This window comes from Lagopus leucura, unplaced genomic scaffold, assembly GCF_019238085.1.
Source record: "Lagopus leucura isolate 7727_CA_CO unplaced genomic scaffold, USGS_WTPT01 Super-Scaffold_100004, whole genome shotgun sequence".
Taxonomy (NCBI): domain Eukaryota; kingdom Metazoa; phylum Chordata; class Aves; order Galliformes; family Phasianidae; genus Lagopus; species Lagopus leucura.
In genome coordinates this window covers 52,977,959-52,996,685 of record NW_024962264.1, presented here as the reverse complement: position 1 = coordinate 52,996,685, position 18,727 = coordinate 52,977,959, and the positions used below count along the sequence as shown (strand labels likewise).

Genomic DNA, 18,727 nt, shown 5'->3' with positions numbered 1-18,727 from the left:
CTGCGATTGACAAAGGAGAAGGGTAACTCAGCAGCAAACCATGCCTTATTTTTGACCTTTCCTTTAACCAAAAGATACCACAAGGTCTGTAGTGAAACACCTGGTTGAAGGAAGCCCATCCTGCCACACAGCACAACCAGCCAGGGTCCATCTCCACAAGGTGCTCCTACTCTCCTTTATGTGAAGTGGAAGCTCTGGCACCTGTGGGAGTGAGGGTCTATAAAGCTGGTGGAGGCTTGTTTGTGGGGTGGGGTTGTGCTTTGTTGGCAGTTATAACGAAGGTGGTGAGGAACACGAGCAAGCCGGAAGGCCTTTGCTCACAGGTTACGGACCCAAGCTTATGGGAAGTAAGGAGACTAGAGGTGTGAACCTTTGGAACTGTGCTCAGTCCCAGTTAGTGTGAGTTAACCTCATCTTTCCTTCTGCAGCTGATGTCACCTTAAAATGCAGTGTGACAGTTGGGCTGTTCTGGCAGAAGAGAGGCAGCAACGTGGGTTTGGGAATGCAAAAGTATAAGTTTGGAGTGCCCAGCACTTCAAACAGCACTTGGTATGGGGAAGCACGTAATGATTCTGCAGGAGGGGAATAACAGTAGTTTGTTGTGATATCACCAATATGTTCTGATAGGGACAGAAAATTATCATGGTTCCTGTGAGCTCTGAAGATCCAGGGGGGGCATAGCAGGGAAGGTGCAGTCAAGGAGTCACAGGAACAGGAAAGCCATTAAGAGACAAACTCTTGGCATTCACCTGACAGCTGGGAAGGGGATTAAACAAGAGATAGCTGGGACTTTCCATTTTTTCTCTATAAGAGAACAACAATCTTTGCACGCAGAGAAGACGCAGATGTAAATCTTAACTTCAAAATCTGTCCCACGTGTAACTCTTGTGTGCAAGCTTGCGGGAAAGGCCTCTGCTCTGAGGCACAGGGGTGATGGGATCTCTGCTCCTGGGAAGCTGTGTGCTCCCAGCAGGAGGACGGCCCGCCCTGTGTGCATGAGCCTGTCTGTGGTTTGGTTGCATCCAGCCCTTCTGTTTGTGGCTTGGATGACAGAACAAGAAAGGGAACTGATTAAATTCACAGCTGATACCATGCTGGAAGGGCTGTAAATGCACTGTAGGGAAGGATTAGAATTCAAAATGTTCATGACGAGCTGGAGAAACAGTAAGGGGTGGGGGAAACGAAATAAAAAGGAGATAACTCAGGACAAAGGTAAAATCCCATACTTGGCAAGAACAGCAACTGAAGTGATAAAAATGGAAGTGATTGCACAGGCAGCAGTTCTGCAGGAAAGGAGTGGGCAAAGAGCACATCACAATACAGACAGTAGCAGAGCCCACGCAGCTCCAGAGCAGTGCGAGTGTCCAGAGTGCTGTGCTATGTGTGCTTTGATGGAGGATCTCAACATCTTCCCAGAAGTGCTGGTGGTTGAACGGGAGCACAGTCTGTGCACGGGCCTTCCTCACAGCAGCAAAACCCTCTCCAGGTTAATGCTATGCAGCAGAACCGATCAATGTCTAATGGAACAGGGAGTTAACGCAAACACTAATAATAACCTAAATGATCTAATAGTTGGGTTTTGCCTCTGCTTTTTAAATTACATATTTATATTTTACATCCACGTGTGGAGATGAAATTCTGTTAAATTAGGCTGACAGAACCAGGAGTTTCTGAGCACAGCTTTTTCAGGATGCTTCCTCACAGCCCCTCTCTCATAACACGGCTTCTTCTCAAACTATTAAAGAGAAAGCATTTCCATGATTTTTCAAACTGGTGGTTGCAGGCTTGTTTGACAGTTGCATGATTCTTCTATTTTTTGTGAGAAACTAGTCCCCATGGTGAACAGTTTTGTTTCCCTTTTGTGTATTTATTTAACTTAATTTTTTATGAGTAATGCCCTGAAAAGCACATAGCTCTTTCATAAGGAGATTATAAATGGATGCTTATCTCAGGCACCAAACATCCCTTTAGAAAGAACCACCAGCTCAAGAAATGGGAATGAACAGGAAGAGAGCCTCAGCCAGCACCAGGCTGCACTGTGCCAGAACAAGGTTTTTCCCCGCTACCTCCTCTGGAAGATGTAAGGCTGCCTTGGCTGGCTGTCACTTTTACGGAGCATCGCCCTGCCATAAACTCACTGAGAGCAAAGCTGGTGCTGGGGAAACAAGCAGGGCTGCTGCTTCCTATGAAGGGATGCTCCTCCACACAGCACTCCTTCACCACTTTTAACTCTGTGCGACACAAATCAAACCAAGTGAAGCCGAGCACTGGTGTGCTGCAGCAGTGCCACCCCCAGAGCAGCCAGCCCTGAAGGGCACAGCAGGGACGGAGATCCTGGTGCACACTGGCAGCTGGTGTTTCTCCGGCCAGAAGCTGTTGGTTGGTTGGGACAACGAGGACACTATTTGTCGCCTCTTTTCAAGCAGGAAACTAAAACATGAAGGTGGGTACCAGTAGGCTTTAAGGACACACCTGCTTAGTGCTCAGCTACTGCCATCCTGCAGACCCAGAGTGAACATCAAACCACCCTGGCAATTGCATTTCTTGTATAGAGTGCATCTTTCTGGCAGCAGCCCACAGCCTCTCTTTCCTCTTGGTTCTGTACATTTCTGCCCAGCCCCTCCTGAGCAGAGCATCAGAAAAGCCCTGCAGAGTGCAGCCAGGGCCCCTCAGGCTTTAAGGACAGAACCCCAGCTGGTGCACAACAGCACAAACACTGCTGAACTCAGCATTACTGCCGGTAAGCAGCTACAATTCTGACCCCAGTTCCTATTTTAAAATGCCTTCTGTATGGACCTCTCCAGTGCAGAGGCTGCCAGGAATGGACTCAGGGCTGGGTGTGTGCTGTGCACTCTGAGAGAAAGACATCAGCTGTCCTGTTCCACAGATCAGGATCTGCAGACCAGGCCTGAGCAGCACGTTCAATACCACAGTGTCCCAAGCAGAACTGAACCTGGTGTTTCCCTGCTGATGATCCCATCAGATATTCCTTTAGTGATACTCTCCCTCACACATGAAGACTCACAAACAGCTAAGTATCCTGGATCTGACCTAGTGCACAGCACCCATAGGATCAATGCACATTTTTACCATTCCAGCAGCAGACAGCCACACTCCTCTCCCACATAGCAGAAGACGTGAACTGGCAAAAGATTTTTCTTCACCTTTTTCTTTACCCTTTTCTTACGCTGAGAACCATTCTGCATTTTTCCCAGCAGCTCCCCCCTCTCTCTCTATCTCCTCTCCTCTTGGCTGAGCCCTCATTTTGGGCACAGCCCATGAGGCACAGGGCAGAGCTATGCCCTGGAGCCCAGCTAGTTTCTCAGCTGGGGGATGGTGAAATGCAGCACGATGTGTGCCAGCTGGCTTCTGGGAAATGGCCCCGCTGGGCCCCCACTGACGTCTGCTGCCTCACCACTGCTTGGGAAACAGGGAGAAAACAGCTTCAGTGGGGCAGGGAACCGGGCAGACTGCAGCCCGTTGGCTTCAGAGATGTGCCTCAACGTCTGACAGGCTGAGTCCTGCCTTCCTGGCTTTAAACCCACTGAAACTTTGCTGTACATCCGCATGCTGGGCACTTTATGTTGCTAGAGGACCCTACTCAGTTTTGCCTAATGAAGAAATGGAAACACAAACAACTCGTGACGACCAGTGCTACCAAAGCTCCCAGTCCTGCCCCGATGCTGCTCGCTGTACAGAAGGGCGCTCAGTTACACACTCCCATGGACACTGAAGGGAAAGTTGCTTTAACACTCGGTAACTTTTTTTCCTTATGTTTTGGCCAGTTTCCTCCCCAGGCTCAGAGAGCAAGGACAAGCAGCTTAGCCTGCCCAAGACAAGCTCCTGCTTCCCTCTGTCCCTCCCACAGCACAGCCGGTGACCCCTCCCCTGCGCGCCGTTACCCAACTCACAAACAACGCTCCCGCTCACATCGGCCGATCCCACCTCGCCACAAGGGAGTGGAGACGCAGGGCTGGTGCCGAGCAGTGCTGCAGGCAGGTAACCGCTCCTCGGTTGTTGCTTTTTGTTTGTCATGCTGAACTCCTAGCCAGCATGGCAGTAGGTGGACCAAAATGAGCCTCCTGGCAAGCGGTCTTGCTGGACTTTGCAATAGGAGAAAAGCCTCTGTATAAACTCAAAAACAGATTAAGCAATGCTTCCTATTACTTGGTTTCTGCAGGGAAAGAGAGGCAATTTTTAAAGTTAATATCTCGTGTGAAATACAGAATAACTGCTGTTTTTTTAAGGCATGGCTGTCTATGTGTCTGTGTGCGCGTTTTGATTTGGTCTCCATTCAACGTGTTGGCTAGATGTAGAAAGTAGCAGCCCACATGGACTTGCTCAGCTGCTCCACTCTGTCCCAGCATGCTGCCCCCAGGCTGCAAAAAGCCCCTGACCCTTTCTGGCTCCTTGCAGGTTTTGCAGGCTCTCACTTGCCAGGATGCTTTTGCTTCTTTCTCTGGTCACTGGACTGGCCCTGTCTGCCTCTGGTGTCGTGACAGAAACAGGAGCTGATCCAAGCTGCGCATCACTTCATGATGTACAGAGAAAAGTGAATGACCTCTGGCAGAGCTTGCTCTATCCAGTGATGGCTGATAATGAGACTGATGGGCTGACCTACGCCACCTGTGAAATGAAGCCCAGCTCCAAAATAGATGTTGACAAGCCACAAGTGACTGGACAAGTCTTATTCAGACAGCATTACTCACAAGGAAGATTAGAAGCCATTTTTCACTTGGATGGGTTTCCACTAGATAACAACCAGTCTGGCAGAGCTATACACATCCACGAGCTCGGAGATCTCAGCAACGGCTGCGACTCCACAGGAGGACACTACAACCCCTTCAGAGTCAACCACCCCCGCCACCCGGGGGACTTCGGCAACTTTTCTCCTAAAGATGGCAAAATCAGAAAATACAAATCCAATCTCTTCGCCACGATGTTTGGTCCGTACTCCATCCTGGGCAGATCCGTTGTGATCCACGAGCAGGAAGATGACATGGGTAAGGGCAATAACAAGGCCAGTCTGGAAAATGGAAATGCTGGCAAACGTCTGGCGTGCTGCGTGATTGGGATCTGCAACAAGAACTTGTGGGAGGAGAAACAGTTTGAGGCTACAGACAAGAAGAAGAGGTGGCTCCGAACCAGGCTCAGCTGAGGACCTGCAGTCGAGCTACGACCCAAGCATTAAGTACCTTAGGATGCACCATTGGCCGCTTAGATGGCAAAGGGATTCCCATTTCCATTCTCTTGCTTCTCTGAGAAATGTATATCACTTTGTAGAGCCACCTTTCTGTAAGCTGATCAATAAATACAGCATCAACTCAACACTGTGATATATTTTCTTGAAGATAGAAGGTTCCCTTTTATGCAGTTTGGGAGTTGAATGCATGTAAGTAAGAGTGCTAAGATGAATGGCCAATAAAGAGGCTGCGCATCACAAGGGGCCATAAGTTAGATACAAAAGAAAAAAATAGATATGAGTAAGGGGAGAAATTGCCTCTGATTAGATGCTGTCCCTTATTTAGCTGCAAACCTGAGGGTAAAAAGATCTCTGCTTTCAACAGCTTTGGATGTTGTGCTGTAAGACTTTGGTAATGGACATTTTGATGTTAAGCTTTGGGTCCATGATGTTATCCTACTTGGATTTCCAAGTTTTACTCTCAAACATATCTAAGCTTCTTAAATGGTTTGGACTGTTTACACACAACTATAGTTGAGTCACAGTATTTACAGCAGAAAGCAGACTTAAATATTCCAGCTTTCCATAACCCCCCAGCAAAAACTCCTGAGAGCCTCCAGTTTGTGACTAGAGGCAATGCAACCCCATAATGGGTTGCATTCAAGCTTTAATACTGCTTAGATGATGACAATAAAAATGATGATAAAATAAGAACAGCAGAAATCAGTACTATTACTTTCAAAACCAAAAAAATACCCAGTGCATATCTTCACACAAAAAACTGGGAAGTTAATCAGCCAAATGGGACTGGGAGAAGTCACAGTGAAAACATGTAAGTCAGATAATGTTCAACAAACTTAGCAGTCTCACTCAATAAAGCTTTACTTTTCTCATTTTTAACAGCTGAAAATACTGCAATACTAATTCATGACTATCGTTCATCTGATACTGAGAGGAGGAAATATGCAGGTAGAACAAATGTATCAGGAAATGTATGCTTTTATTCAAGATGACAAAATATATTAATAGGGTTGAACTATGTTGCACAGTTAATCCAGGCAGCGACAAAAGAAGGGTTTGCAAATAAATTATACCATGTCATTTAAGAAGTAAAACTACAAAACAGGGGCTGGTAAACAAAACCCTATCTTTTAGAAACGTAGCCGACTTTCAACTTCATCTCAGTTAAGATTTCAAAATACATTCCTGAGCTCATATGGATTAAAGAAATTCTGCTGTCTTTATTATACAAATTACTGTACGCTAAAAATAGTCTCACTTAGAAAAGAGGCAACGTTCTAAATGATGCCTCTTAGCCTGTCGTTTTCACAGAATTATTTCACAAATTCACGGAGTGTTCTTTTTCAAATAACCACAACAGTTCTTTCAGATGAAATCCTTCTCATAGATAATGCATGAATTTGCTCACAGGTGAGGCAATGTGCTTCAAATCAATTTATGGAATGCATCCTCTCCAGCTCCTTGCTACAACGCTCCCCTTTGCAGTTTACTTCCCCAGAGCTCAACAGCAAAAGGTTTTACACCTAGATGTGATTTCTCTGTTTCTGAAGTCCTAGAAAGAGGGAACAAGTCTAAAAGAGACTCAACAAAATAGTGCTGATTCTACAACAAAACAGGAATGGATTTAAAACAAAACTAACAAAACCAAACAAAAAAAACCCCACATAATTCTAACAGCACAAGAGCATCACTTGAAACAATACCTAAGACAGTTACTGACAAAACTAGTCAATGTGAGATCACAGAGAGAACTCCTGCTCTTACAGCTGCCCCAGTATTGAAGCCTTGTGCTCCTGGGAGCAGGCTAAAAGCACAGCCAGAGTACCCATTCACTGAGCAGGATGGGCAGGATGGATGGGAGCAGCATTGCAGCAGTGAGATGGCACTCTAAATGTGCTCTCCAGAATCCAGATCTCTTGCTGCAGTTTAACGACTGAGGGCTAATGAAGTGAGGATCGTTACCAAGATGACCTAATTGCAGGGCTGTACACCAGTTTTCTTCTCTCAGGAAAACCACACTAAAAGAATCAATGAGTGAGGTGCTGAAAAGCTGCTGCTGGTCCACAGCTACTTCCACCTGCTCTGATTTCTGCACTAAGCCTTTCATCAATTAATAGCATTAACTGGCTGTTGAGGGACAAGGAGCAAACGTCAGCTCACACAGCTGTGGGTCAGAAAAGATAGAAGACAAGGAAACAAAGGCCAAAACCATCCCTGAAAATTTCAGAGCTCAGCTATGTGAAATCCTGCCCTTTTTACTGGCTTGCATCAGTTCTGACTGCATTGATATTTAGCTCTGCATAGGATTACTCTGTGAAAGATGGAAAAGAATGCATCTCAAATAAAGTGATACCCAATGTAACATTCAAGCATTAAAGGAAAAAAATCTGCCACATTCTCCTGGAGATCTCAGTTTCTGCAGCTATTTCTCTTCTGACTTGTCAGTACTGCCATATAAATGAGTCAATAGTGCAGTCAGTTCCAATTAATGGGAACAGCAAAACAATCTTTCAAATGCTTAAACTCTTCTTGGTTTTCAGGTGATGAGGAACTTAAATTGTCATCAGGATAATGAAAGAAAAACTTTTTACTGCTTCATGTTCCTAACACACTTAAATATACAGCTGTTTTTTCCCTAAGGGCTGCTGCTTAGCATCAGCAAAATGCTGCAATGTCAAATTACCTTTAAAGAGAAAGGAAACCTATTTGAGGAGCACTGTGACTACGGCTTTATTGCCTGCACAGACAAAGAAAGGGTTACCCGGCTGCACCTGGTAGGAAAAGCACAGGACAACAGCGACAAGCCACATTTTTTACCTTCTCTCCATCATTCCTTATATTTGTATGTAATCATTTACATACAGCCCTTCTTCTGCTGAATACAAATTGCTCATGGACTCTGCCACCTTGATTATAGCAGCACCTGCTAGCTCAGTTTCCATATACAGAAGAGTTTGTCAGTATCGCTAATATAAACTCTGTTTATTCAGTAGCTGACAAGTGGGCTGTAAAAATTTGCAGCTGGCAGTTATTTGTCAAAGGAGAACTCAATCTGGGAGGGATTTTCCTTTTTATTAGTAGTATTTTATTAAATTTGGTTTAATTCTCTCTGATTGGTTTCAAGTTCTAGGAGTGAGAAATGAACATTTACAGACAATTAGGTCCCAAGCCAGCAGAAAAATTGCCTTGACGGCTGCTGGCCCATAGAAGCTCCACAGCTGCAGAGACTGTTCCTTATGCTACAAGCAGGAGAGGAAGGACGTGCCTCCCCTTCTCCAACAGCTGCTAACTTCACCGTTAAGTATTCCCTTGTTGCTGCCCTCCTTGGAGCAGAGTGGCACAGCTCCAGCATCAGGAGTGTGCTGGGGAATGACACAGCAGCCTCCCTCTCCCACGTTATTACAGGAATGTTTTCTTATGACTGAATATCAACACAGATAGAAGTCAGACAGCAACAACACAAATAAACCTACTACTACACCAAAAACTGGTGAAGTGAGGAGGAAACAAACATTTGAAAAATGTTTGTGTTTTCTAAAACATTAGAAAACAAACAAACACAGATTTGGAGAGGAGAGCATGTAAGAGAGAGGCTAAAATCTACCACCCGCTTCTCCAAGGGTGTTCCAGCTCCTGAGGGCTGAGGGATGCAATTCTGGAAACATAGAACGTGAAGGAGGAGGACAAGGCATCACTGGTTCTTTTCTTGCTGCTCCCTTAGCTTTGGAACAGTACTGCTGTTTCTCACTGAAAGACTTCCTTCTTTCAGAGCATCATTAATTCACATTCTTAGTATCTGGTGAAATAACTCCGTATGTTTTCATGAGATGAGCTGGGAAAGGGAGGGCAAAAATTTGTACAATTGAGAAGATAGAAAGGTTTGAAATGAGATAATGATGTACACACAGGGATGGTTTTCAGAAAGGATTCTGCTTCCTTATAAAGCAAGGATAATTTTATTCTAAGTATGCACTTGCAAAGGGAAACAGAATGCAGTCTGAAAAAAAAAGCAAAAGCCAGCAACCTTAAGATACTTCTCAATTTATCACTCCAAATTCTCCATCCTTGGAAGACACTTCTAAGCATTAAGATATGGTCCAGCACTAAGACCATACACCTCACATGTACATGATACATCATTATCACTGGTCTCTGTGCTACACTGTTGTAAATTATATCAATCATTACACAGAATCAGAATGATTATACCTCATTAGCTTCAAGTTCTTCCCCTCAGACAACTTACATTTTTGGTATACTGCAGTCAAAACTAACAGAATACTGTTATCAGACCAATATTAACAGACTGATGTAAAAAATCAGCTCTTTGACAGACTTTCACTGTTCATAGTCACAGTAGCATACGCACTTGCAAGAGGATTACAGTGAGAAGCTTGAGGGCTTGGATTTCATACCTCAAGCCAAGCTGTTATCCAAATATTCACAGTTTTCAGAAGGATCAGATGGTTCCTTGTTTGCAGTTTCAGGGAGCTCCTCAAAGCTGATATTTGTGTGCGCAGTTGTAGCACTGAGACTCCCATGCCTTTCGGGGTCCTCACTGGGCATCACATCCACAGTGCTGCCATTCTGACTCTCTCCTTCATTTGTAATTTCACAGTCACTCTCTGAGGCTTCATCACTGCCTTTCAGGCCCTCAGTTTCAGCTGTCTGCTCATTTTCTGAGGCTGAGGGGTCTGCAGGGTCAGACGGGACCAGGTTGAGTGATGGGAAGCCTTTCTCAGATGAGCCATTAAACTCTGCTCTAACCACAGTCTTCTGCTCTTCAGATGAATTTTCTGTTCTTTTCCCTTCCAGTTCTGTAACTGCCTGTTTTGTCAGTTTAATTATTTGACTTCCAAGCTTGTTTATTTCCTCTTCCTCAGAATGTAACTGGGGTAATGAAGGATAAAAGTGTTTATTTTGGTTTCTGTTATTCAAGTTTCTGTCCTCTGAAGCCATGGAATCACGTGCAACAGCATTAGTTTCTTCATGCTCCCTCTTCTGTTCTACTGAAAGAGAAACAGAACAGCAACATGTGTCATGTATCTACATATCTGACCCAGAGACCATTCTAATAGCATCAGAGCACAGAGATGTTTACCTCAGTGAGGAATTTCCAGTAAATCTCTATCTTGTCCCAGATCCATTTCTTAGATTATAATCAATCAGCACAAGCATCTGGCTGGATCACGAGCTGTCTTCCCCTAACACTGACAACTTCCAAAGTTGATACCATACTGCAGAACAGCACAGGCAAACCTTTTCACAGGAATATCAGCTCTTAATCCAGATGCTCAGCTGCAGAATATTTTTGGCACAGTCTAACATGGATCCCCAAACCAGAACCACTTTATGGGTTAAAACAAACTTCATTTCTCTTTTTGCAAGCTCTCATCCACTAAAAAGTTCTGTTATTGATCCCACATTTCTCCTAACATAAAAGATTATTCTAATTTGAGTGACATCATAAAACAAAGCAGCAGTAGGAGAATATGAAATATACAGAAAGCCAAACACTGAATAACGTGTCAGAATAGGGAAAACAGCAACGCGCAAACAAACAGCTTCGAAAAGGAGAAAGAATTTGTCCTCGCCTCTGCTAAGTACAAAAAGCCTCATTGAAAATAAGCTTGTGAAGTCAAGTAAGAAAAATTAGGAAATGCCAGAAGTATGGCAGCACTGACAGCTTCACATGACTCTTGCACTGCATATGCATTACCTTTCAGTATATGAGCATTTACTCTGTTTCTCCCACAGGAATCCCACCTTGCTCAATGTAAGAGCGGCTGCAGGGAGGGATATGAGCTACACAATAAAGAAACCCACTGTCTCTATCAGACCTGCCTCATTTATAATTTGGAGTGAGAGAGACAAGGTTGGCAGGAAGGGGACATTCTAACTACCATTAGGAAGATGGGATTTAGGCCTGTGGAAAACGCAGGGATAAATTAAATTTCAAAAGGTGATCACCCACTGGATCTAATCCTCATTATCTGAGCGCTCAGCTGGAAACAAGGAGCTTGACTTGCAGCACTGCTGTGCTCACTTTATACATATGAACACACACACTCGAAGTGCTTGAACAACAGTCAAAACTTAGCTACCCAAGTTGGCACTCAAAATTAGCAGGGTGCAACGTTACTCTCTGTGCACCTCAGTTTCTTCTGACACCATTCCGCCACTCTGCTGCAATTTTGTAAAGACAACTTGTTCCAAAGCACTACAACACCAGAGAAAAATTCATAGCAAAACAGCGCTTTTGTCTTCAGAGAATGCTTGAGATGGTGCACAGCCAATGCAACAGAAATAAAGTGTGCAACAAGGACAACAGAAGGGAAACTGATCACTAGCAGTTCCAGCATTCAAGTACAGCATATCACACAACACTGGATATTGGGCAGACTGGATTAAGAGAGACTTTGTGTCAAAAGACAGACTTTAATTCATATGCTGGTACTGCGTCGTCAGGCATTTTCTCGCAGGAACTGCACAGCACATCCTACAGACTTCTACCACTCATCCTAACTACAATGATGATAACAAGTACAGACTACAGCAAGGCTTGATGAGATCAAGGAGAGCAGGCAGATTAGATTAAAAAAGGATGGAAAAACCCTCTGATTATCTGTAGATACAGCTAAAGTAACATCAGACATATATTCCTCATCAGAAATTTCTGCTATATGTTAACTTCAAGGCTGAAAAGGTTTCCTGGGACAAACACACACCAAATAGCAATGGTAGTGTTTAAAGAAGCACAGTGTGCTGATAGGACATCAGGCCTAGTATTTAACGATATGCAAGAATTGCACTTCCATCACACGTATCTGTTGTCACTTAACTGATGGTTCAGCTGATAGTAAAATAAGAGTGTTTTTTGTTTTTATTTCTGAAATAATTCTAAATTAAAGGCCCTGCTTGTTTGGTAAGCAAAGGCTGATGAACACCCCATTCCTCCTCACTTCGGAAACACACTGTAGGGATTAAGAACTGCAATACACACCAAACTCCTAAAACTTAACAGCAGGCAGTTATCCTCTGTGCAAACACAACTGAAATGTTGTCCTCATTTATTTAATCTGTCAGAGAGGTGGGTTTTAAGTTTGAATTCCCACTATCAGGTATACTGTGCCGCATGCAAATTAAAAACAAGCTGTACGTGCAGGCAGAGCAGTGATTTCTTAATCCACTGCAGTTTAAACACAGGATTTTTCTGTGATTCTATTATAATTATGAAATGAGGAGTGGTAAAGAGGATGACCAACTGGAAGCTAGTTCTTCTGATGATTGTCACAGTCCTAATCCTTGGCTATGTTCTCTCCACGGCTGTTTTCTTTTCATATTCTCTTCCTTTGTCTAGAGTTTTGCTCCTACCTGATATCCTGTTGTTCCCCCACTCCCTTCATATACTCTGAACGTTTCTCATCCTCCTTTTAGCGTTTATCACCACATCTTACTTTCACTGTAAGAATTTGCATTCCTCTCTCCTGTGCTCTGAGCTAGATGGAGGTTCCTCCTCATGGAGAATTTATCTTTTTCAACTCCTATCTACTGTAGCCTTCCCATCACTTCAAAGCCTTCCATTCCTCCCTGCTCCAAGTTTTGTTCCCTTCAAGCTTACATTATCTAGAAGGAACAGCATGTGTAGTGTTACCTGTGCTGGTAGCACAAAGAAAACTCAACAGAATCACTGTTCTTTTTTTGTTGTTTTTAGCAGACAAGAATGATTTAGAATGGGGTGGGAACTCAAACCTTACTTCTCACAAGTAGAAACCTTTTCCCCAGCTTGCAATTTCCTTGTCTATTAATTGTAGGTATACAAATTCTTGAATGTTTACTTAAAACACAACAACATAGTCATCAAAACTAAACATGAAAAAATTACGTGGTTGATATAAAAGCTGCAGTAGAAAACACAGCATGGTAAGCTTCAGCCTAGAGGTAAAGCTTGGAGGGGTAACAAAGCAACAGAAACAGGGTTTGATGAGCACTGACAGGCAGCTTTAATCAAAGCTGTAATACTAACTTTACCTAGGACAAATACATAAAGGAAATAACATACCACCACCAAGTAAATACTTTCAGTAACTGCAGATTTAATGAAAAAAAAATCAATGATTAAGCTGGCAAAAAAATGAATACTTACGAGCTGTTATTACCGGCTGGAGATCTATTTGCTATGGTTTCACTTTATTTTTAGCAAAAATATCAGCTGATCAAGATTATAAAAACGATCAGTCTGACTGTCAGGTTTTACCAGATGATAATATGGATAATAAAGTCAAAATTAGGCCACATTCTATTTAGTTTCAGGACTAACGAATAAATTGTTTATGATGCTTCATGGTTTGCTGCGCAAGATCTGGGCATACCAAAATATTATGCTGTTAAAGAGCTTACCCAAATGCTGAAAGGCAAGTGTAATAATCCATCTCCCATCTATCATGAAAAACTCAGGAAAAAGTTGAGGTTATCGGAAAAGCACTATCTTTTTGCTACTGTCACATAAAGCTTGAATTTGGAGAGATGTAAAAGCTTGCTATTGGGGAAGGTTTTGAACAAAACACATGCAAGACTATAAAAAAGCAGTCAATTTCTCCAGGAAAACGAGGGGGATATTTCAATTTAACAGGCGCAATCAGGAAGCCTTTCATCTAGATATCAGCTATAATGCAGCAGAGTGCTACGCCAGTTCCACAGACTGCTTTCCTACTGTGCATTTTAACAGAGGAAAAAAGAGCAGGAGGCTAACATAGATGGCACAAATAACTTCTCACAGTATCAAGTTATCTGGCGTGAAAATTCTTTGAAGTGTATGACCTGATGTCTAGCACTGTGCAATCTCTTCAACAGTCATTTTCCAGAGGTTCCTTTGCTGTATGTACTGGGACCAGCTATCCCTTTCCCTTGTGGATGATTTACTCAACCTCCATCGGCACCAAAACCTCGCCTTCTGCTATCCCAGCATGAAAATTTATTTTTACTTGGAAAGGAATGCGTGCCCAGCTTTCATTGAGTTCCTTATGCTCCAGGTGCTCACCTTGTACTTCAGCTTGCTGTGGCTTATCAGTAAATGCTAACAAGGGTGACCTAGACCGCTGTATAACAGGCAAGGATGCGTCACTGAACGTTATAGTATCCTTTCCACCTGAAACAAGGAATGTGTTAAAACCATTAATTCACCAATTACGTTCACTGTTCACTAATTATACGCAAACATATCCTACCATTTAACTTTTTTTTTTCTGCAGTGTTATGAAAAAAGCACAGAACGGAGGAAGCATCTCAAATGATCCTTCTACAGTACTGAAAAAAGTACTCTATCCTGGAGCTGGAATATGCAAGTTAAACACTGAAAAAGGCTTTTATTTTTTTTTTAAACTTTTAATACCAAGTAGAGGACAACCTTTGAAAGAAGAGCAGGTGCTGCATACAGCTAATTGTATTAGCCATATAATTCAGAATATTACAAATCAAACCATACCAAAAATACTGGAAAAATTAATTTTGGGTAAGGCTAGATACCAAAACCTGGATCATTTGCATGCTATTACAGGAGTGTTCAGCACTAACTCTTCACTTTCTTACCACTTCATGGAGATACAGTTACCGCCTGATGTCACATATATAATTTTACACTAGAGGCTAACACATATTGTCCTACAACATTTCCTTAAAACAAATAGGTAAATAAATAAAAATTAAAGATTAGCTTAACTAAGAGACAGGACAGAACAGAGGGAGCATACATTGCTGGGGAACAGGAGGGATTTTAATCTGAAAATTTCCCAAATATTTCTGAACATTTTTGTTTCAAGCCAAATGCAAGAGGGCAATTTTCCAGCTCTTTTGCAGAGAAAATTGTGCAAGAAACTCTTCAGCTAAGGACTCTGCTGTATATGCCTAGTCTTTACATATTTTAGCAACACAGAAAGCAACACCTGCAGACCCTTTAGGAAGTCCTCCACTATTCAGGATACTCATGTCTGTAATGACTGACACTACCTTAAACCTAGAGGGGAGATGGCAGGAAATTTGCAAGATCAGCTAAGCATGGTGCTTGAGTGGCCTCCAGAACAACTGTCAACTGATAACTGATGGCTGGGAAGGTGGCAAGCTACTGCTCTATTTATCTCCATAACAATGGACATTTATGTAACAACCACTTCTCTCCTCTAAATCTGTTTGTACATTTCACCTTAAGGCAACATCCTAAATCTAATCACCCATCCAAGACAAAGTCTTTCAAAAGAGCACCAGGTCAGGAGATACCCTGAATAAATCCTTCACTAAGAAAGTTCTGGAACCTCCCAAGAATGAGTGAAAGTCAAGCTGTTCTCACAGAGTCAAACTGGGCTGCTCCATCTCTAACAGCTTTTGAAAGCACTGCCTGTTACTACCTTGATACTGAAGGTATTAATGACTTTTTAATATCCTTATAATGTTGGGGTATATACTGCAGTGATACGAATGTAATTAATGGTTTAAAAACAATGACCTTGTCAAGCTTTGATCCCACTATCAAGTATGCATCAGAATTCTGCCTTCACTATAGCAAGTAATAAAAAAAAAAAACTAACAAAGTAGAGCCCTTGCATCTAAGCGTAAGGCAAAATTAATTAAAAGGAAAAAAAAAGCCAAAAGAAATCCAATGGCAACTTTAAAGCGCAGAAATAAACCCTAGGAAAATGCACTTCAAAGTAACATTGAAGAAATTCTGTGTACGTAGTCAAAAGCCAGATGAGCCGAAAATGTCCAACAGAGGTGGTCAAACTCTAACAGATTATGAATAAAGAATTTTGGGAGATGCATTGTTAACTGTTAAGTGGAAAGCAGAGAGGTTTTTTTTGGTAGTAGCTGTCAGATTTAAATAGCAAAGCCTGAGATAGAAGATTGCAACACAAGCTTCAGAAAATAAATGACTTCCAGCCAAAATTTACACAGGAAACACATTCACTTTCACATTTTTTCTCTGAAAAGCAACCCAGTTACAGAAAATAGAGCCAAGCTCGGTATCCACACAGCTCAGCAACAAATATGGCCTGAACAGTCCAATGCATATTATTTATTAACAGTGACTTTCATCCATTCATGAAGGAGGGACATGGCTGTTGCTGTAGCATATTTTGCGAATCATTATCTGAAGTTGGATTGCACACGAGGACCTTCAATTAGCTGCCATGTAAGCTCAATTTTATAACCCGTACTGCTTCGTGCAGAGCTCCCCTATGTAAAGGATTTTAAAAGGACTCTGGTGAAAAATATAGAGATCTCAAAATAAGGGGACAATTAAGTTATCAAAAGGAATAAATTAATTTGCTTTCTTCTTCAGAAGGAGCACGCATCTCTACAAGATTCTCAGGCTTCAGGATCCACTCATAACCTCTGCTCCATGTAAACTGCCCTACACCACAGCAGCTGCTGAGCCCATTAATTTGACCTCGTCACTGCTTCACACTGATTACTGCAGAGGAAGAGGCAGCACAGAAACTTTCCTGTCATCCCAGACAGAAAAAGGCTGAGTCACAGCTGAATCTTTTCTTAGTCTTTTCTTTAGTGTATATCTGGAATTCTTGCGAACTGATACATTTATAAACATAGAGAATTACTGATCTGGGTACCTAGTGACATCTTTTTGTAAGAGTAATAAGCTGTGTTTCCTCTGCATTAATGCTGAACATACCAAACATATTATGCATGCATATTCGAACCAGCTGTGATGGATGTAAGACAAGGCAAAGAATTAAACGCTTCTGCAAACATCACTTTCTCTACTTATTTCTCAAAACAAGTGGTCTCATAAAATGAAAATCAGAGATATATCTATGCCCAAGATTACTTTCTATTTAGCAGTGAATCTCACAATAGATTCATTTAATTACAGCCCATTTTTCCAGATAGGGGAGCTGAGAAGTTTGTGATAGGCAGAACTTTTACAGAAACTGAACCTACACAAACCATTTCACCATTTCAAAAATGAAATACACATTTCCTCTTGACTTTGCTTTGCTGTTGTTCATTCAGGCATTTCATAAAAACAGGACAACGAATACGTCACCTAACAAAAATAATTAGAGGCAGTCAAGCTCTTTCTTACTAATATAGTTTATTAACACAATTTGGAAGATATTAATACCATGGTATCACTGGATGTTATAAATGTTACACGGACAGTGATGCCTAAGTAGGAACATTAACTTCAAATTAAAACTCTGCGATTCGTAATGTGTGTTCCTTTCAGTGGTAGACTAAACATCAGCTTTTATCTACATATTTTTCCAGTTTCAGACAAGAAGTTCAACTCACAGCTAAATAAAGCTTTTTCCTCTTTGAATTTGAGACTGCCTAGATAACTTCCATGAGACATCCTCCATGTTCAGTCCTTTGCCCAACCTAGCGTTCAGCTGCAGAGCCTACTATGAGACCTCCTACACTATGTGTTTCATACCACCTTTTCATGGAGCAGTAGCTTTCCACACTCTGAAAAGTGTTTACAAGGCTCTCTGTGACCACCTTGGAACTACAGTGCACCTGGAAACAAAGCCACACTCTTGATTTAAATGTGAGGCAGCAAATCAACAAATCAAACTTGGTGCTCAACAGAACACACAGTCCAGTGTAAAATTCCAAGATGATCTATTCTTACTATTTCCCTCATTTCAAACAAATTGCTTTGTAGAGCAGCCTCTATTTCTGTTGTGGTCATCTGAATTCACTTGACTAAACATCTTAATCTGACAGATAGAAAAATGTTTAGATAACATTTCTATTTATTTACATGCAGAGATAATATTTAATGTACTGCTAAAATAAGTTACTAAAAATATACATGTCAAGCAGAACCTACTCCCAAATCCCACTGAGACATTGTAGCTCAGGCCTTCAGGCAGCAAAAGAAAGGAAGGAAAGAAACAGTTGTTAATGTATAAATATTAAATTGATGTCTTACCTCCACAGATAAACAATGGAGCCATTTGTTCCCACTGTTCCTTTTTGTTGTTGTTTTTGGGTTTGTTGTTTTTTTTTTTAATACATTTTATAAAGATTAGAAACACTGCTTTTGTTAGCGTACTAATTTCATGGTTCTGTTTCTGACAAAATTCCTACAGTACATTAATTTGGTAGGTTTGTGATACATTATTTTTACTAGTGTACAGAACTACATTAGCAGGGTCTTGACAAACATTACACCTGCCCTGCCTGGACAAAGGCATTCAGCACTCCATGCATCGTAGGTAACTACCTGAGGAGTAAGCCAGGGGAAGAAATTTGGGACCTCCAGTTCTGGAAAGCACCAACGAGAGAGAGAGCCAGTTCCAGAAAAGTGATTCAGAATGCCTACTATATTAGGCCAGAAAGCTGAACCACACTAGTTTTTCACCACATCTCTTCAGCTTTGTCAAATGTTTCCTTCTAGATGGAATGTTTAGGTACATAAGTTTATGGAATGTTTAAGTACATAAATAAGTTTAAGTCTAACCCATGCTAGTTCCCACCCCACGATAGGAAGCTGTAAACAACAAT

General features: G+C 42.0%; 2 protein-coding genes across 5 annotated transcripts in view; one reads left to right on the top strand and one right to left on the bottom strand.

Annotated features, from left to right (window-relative positions):
* Positions 1-3,599: 3,599 nt before the first annotated feature.
* SOD3 (superoxide dismutase 3) lies at positions 3,600-5,328 on the top strand. 2 transcript variants are annotated; one of them, XM_042870676.1, is made up of 3 exons: positions 3,600-3,756; positions 3,869-3,995; positions 4,417-5,328. In XM_042870676.1, exons 1-3 carry the CDS (start codon positions 3,615-3,617, stop codon positions 5,156-5,158), a joined length of 1,011 nt encoding a protein of 336 aa, XP_042726610.1. In that variant the 5' UTR covers positions 3,600-3,614; the 3' UTR covers positions 5,159-5,328. The 2 variants fall into 2 exon arrangements, with proteins under 2 accessions (XP_042726610.1, XP_042726611.1); XM_042870677.1 differs by lacking the exon at positions 3,600-3,756 and having other exon boundaries at positions 3,894-3,999.
* Positions 5,329-6,163: 835 nt separating this feature from the next.
* The window catches only part of CCDC149 (coiled-coil domain containing 149), a 52,343-nt gene continuing 39,779 nt past the window's right edge, over positions 6,164-18,727 (bottom strand). For 2 of the 3 annotated variants that reach the window (XM_042870673.1, XM_042870675.1), the window contains exons 11-12: positions 14,244-14,351; positions 6,164-10,212 (exon numbers count right to left, since the gene is read on the bottom strand). In XM_042870673.1, coding sequence (XP_042726607.1) covers positions 9,620-10,212; positions 14,244-14,351 — 701 coding nt within the window. In that variant the 3' untranslated portion in view covers positions 6,164-9,619. The remainder of the gene's footprint in view (positions 10,213-14,243; positions 14,352-18,727) is intronic. The other variant, XM_042870674.1, reaches the window with a different exon arrangement.

Coding starts and splice junctions, on each gene's coding strand:
- SOD3 (XM_042870676.1), top strand. CDS start 3,615: ATGAAGAAATGGAAACACAAACAACTCGTGACGACCAGTGCTACCAAA. Junction 3,757..3,868: donor GAAAGTTGCTTTAACACTCG/GTAACTTTTTTT, acceptor TCCCTCCCACAG/CACAGCCGGTGACCCCTCCC. Junction 3,996..4,416: donor GGTGCCGAGCAGTGCTGCAG/GCAGGTAACCGC, acceptor GGCTCCTTGCAG/GTTTTGCAGGCTCTCACTTG.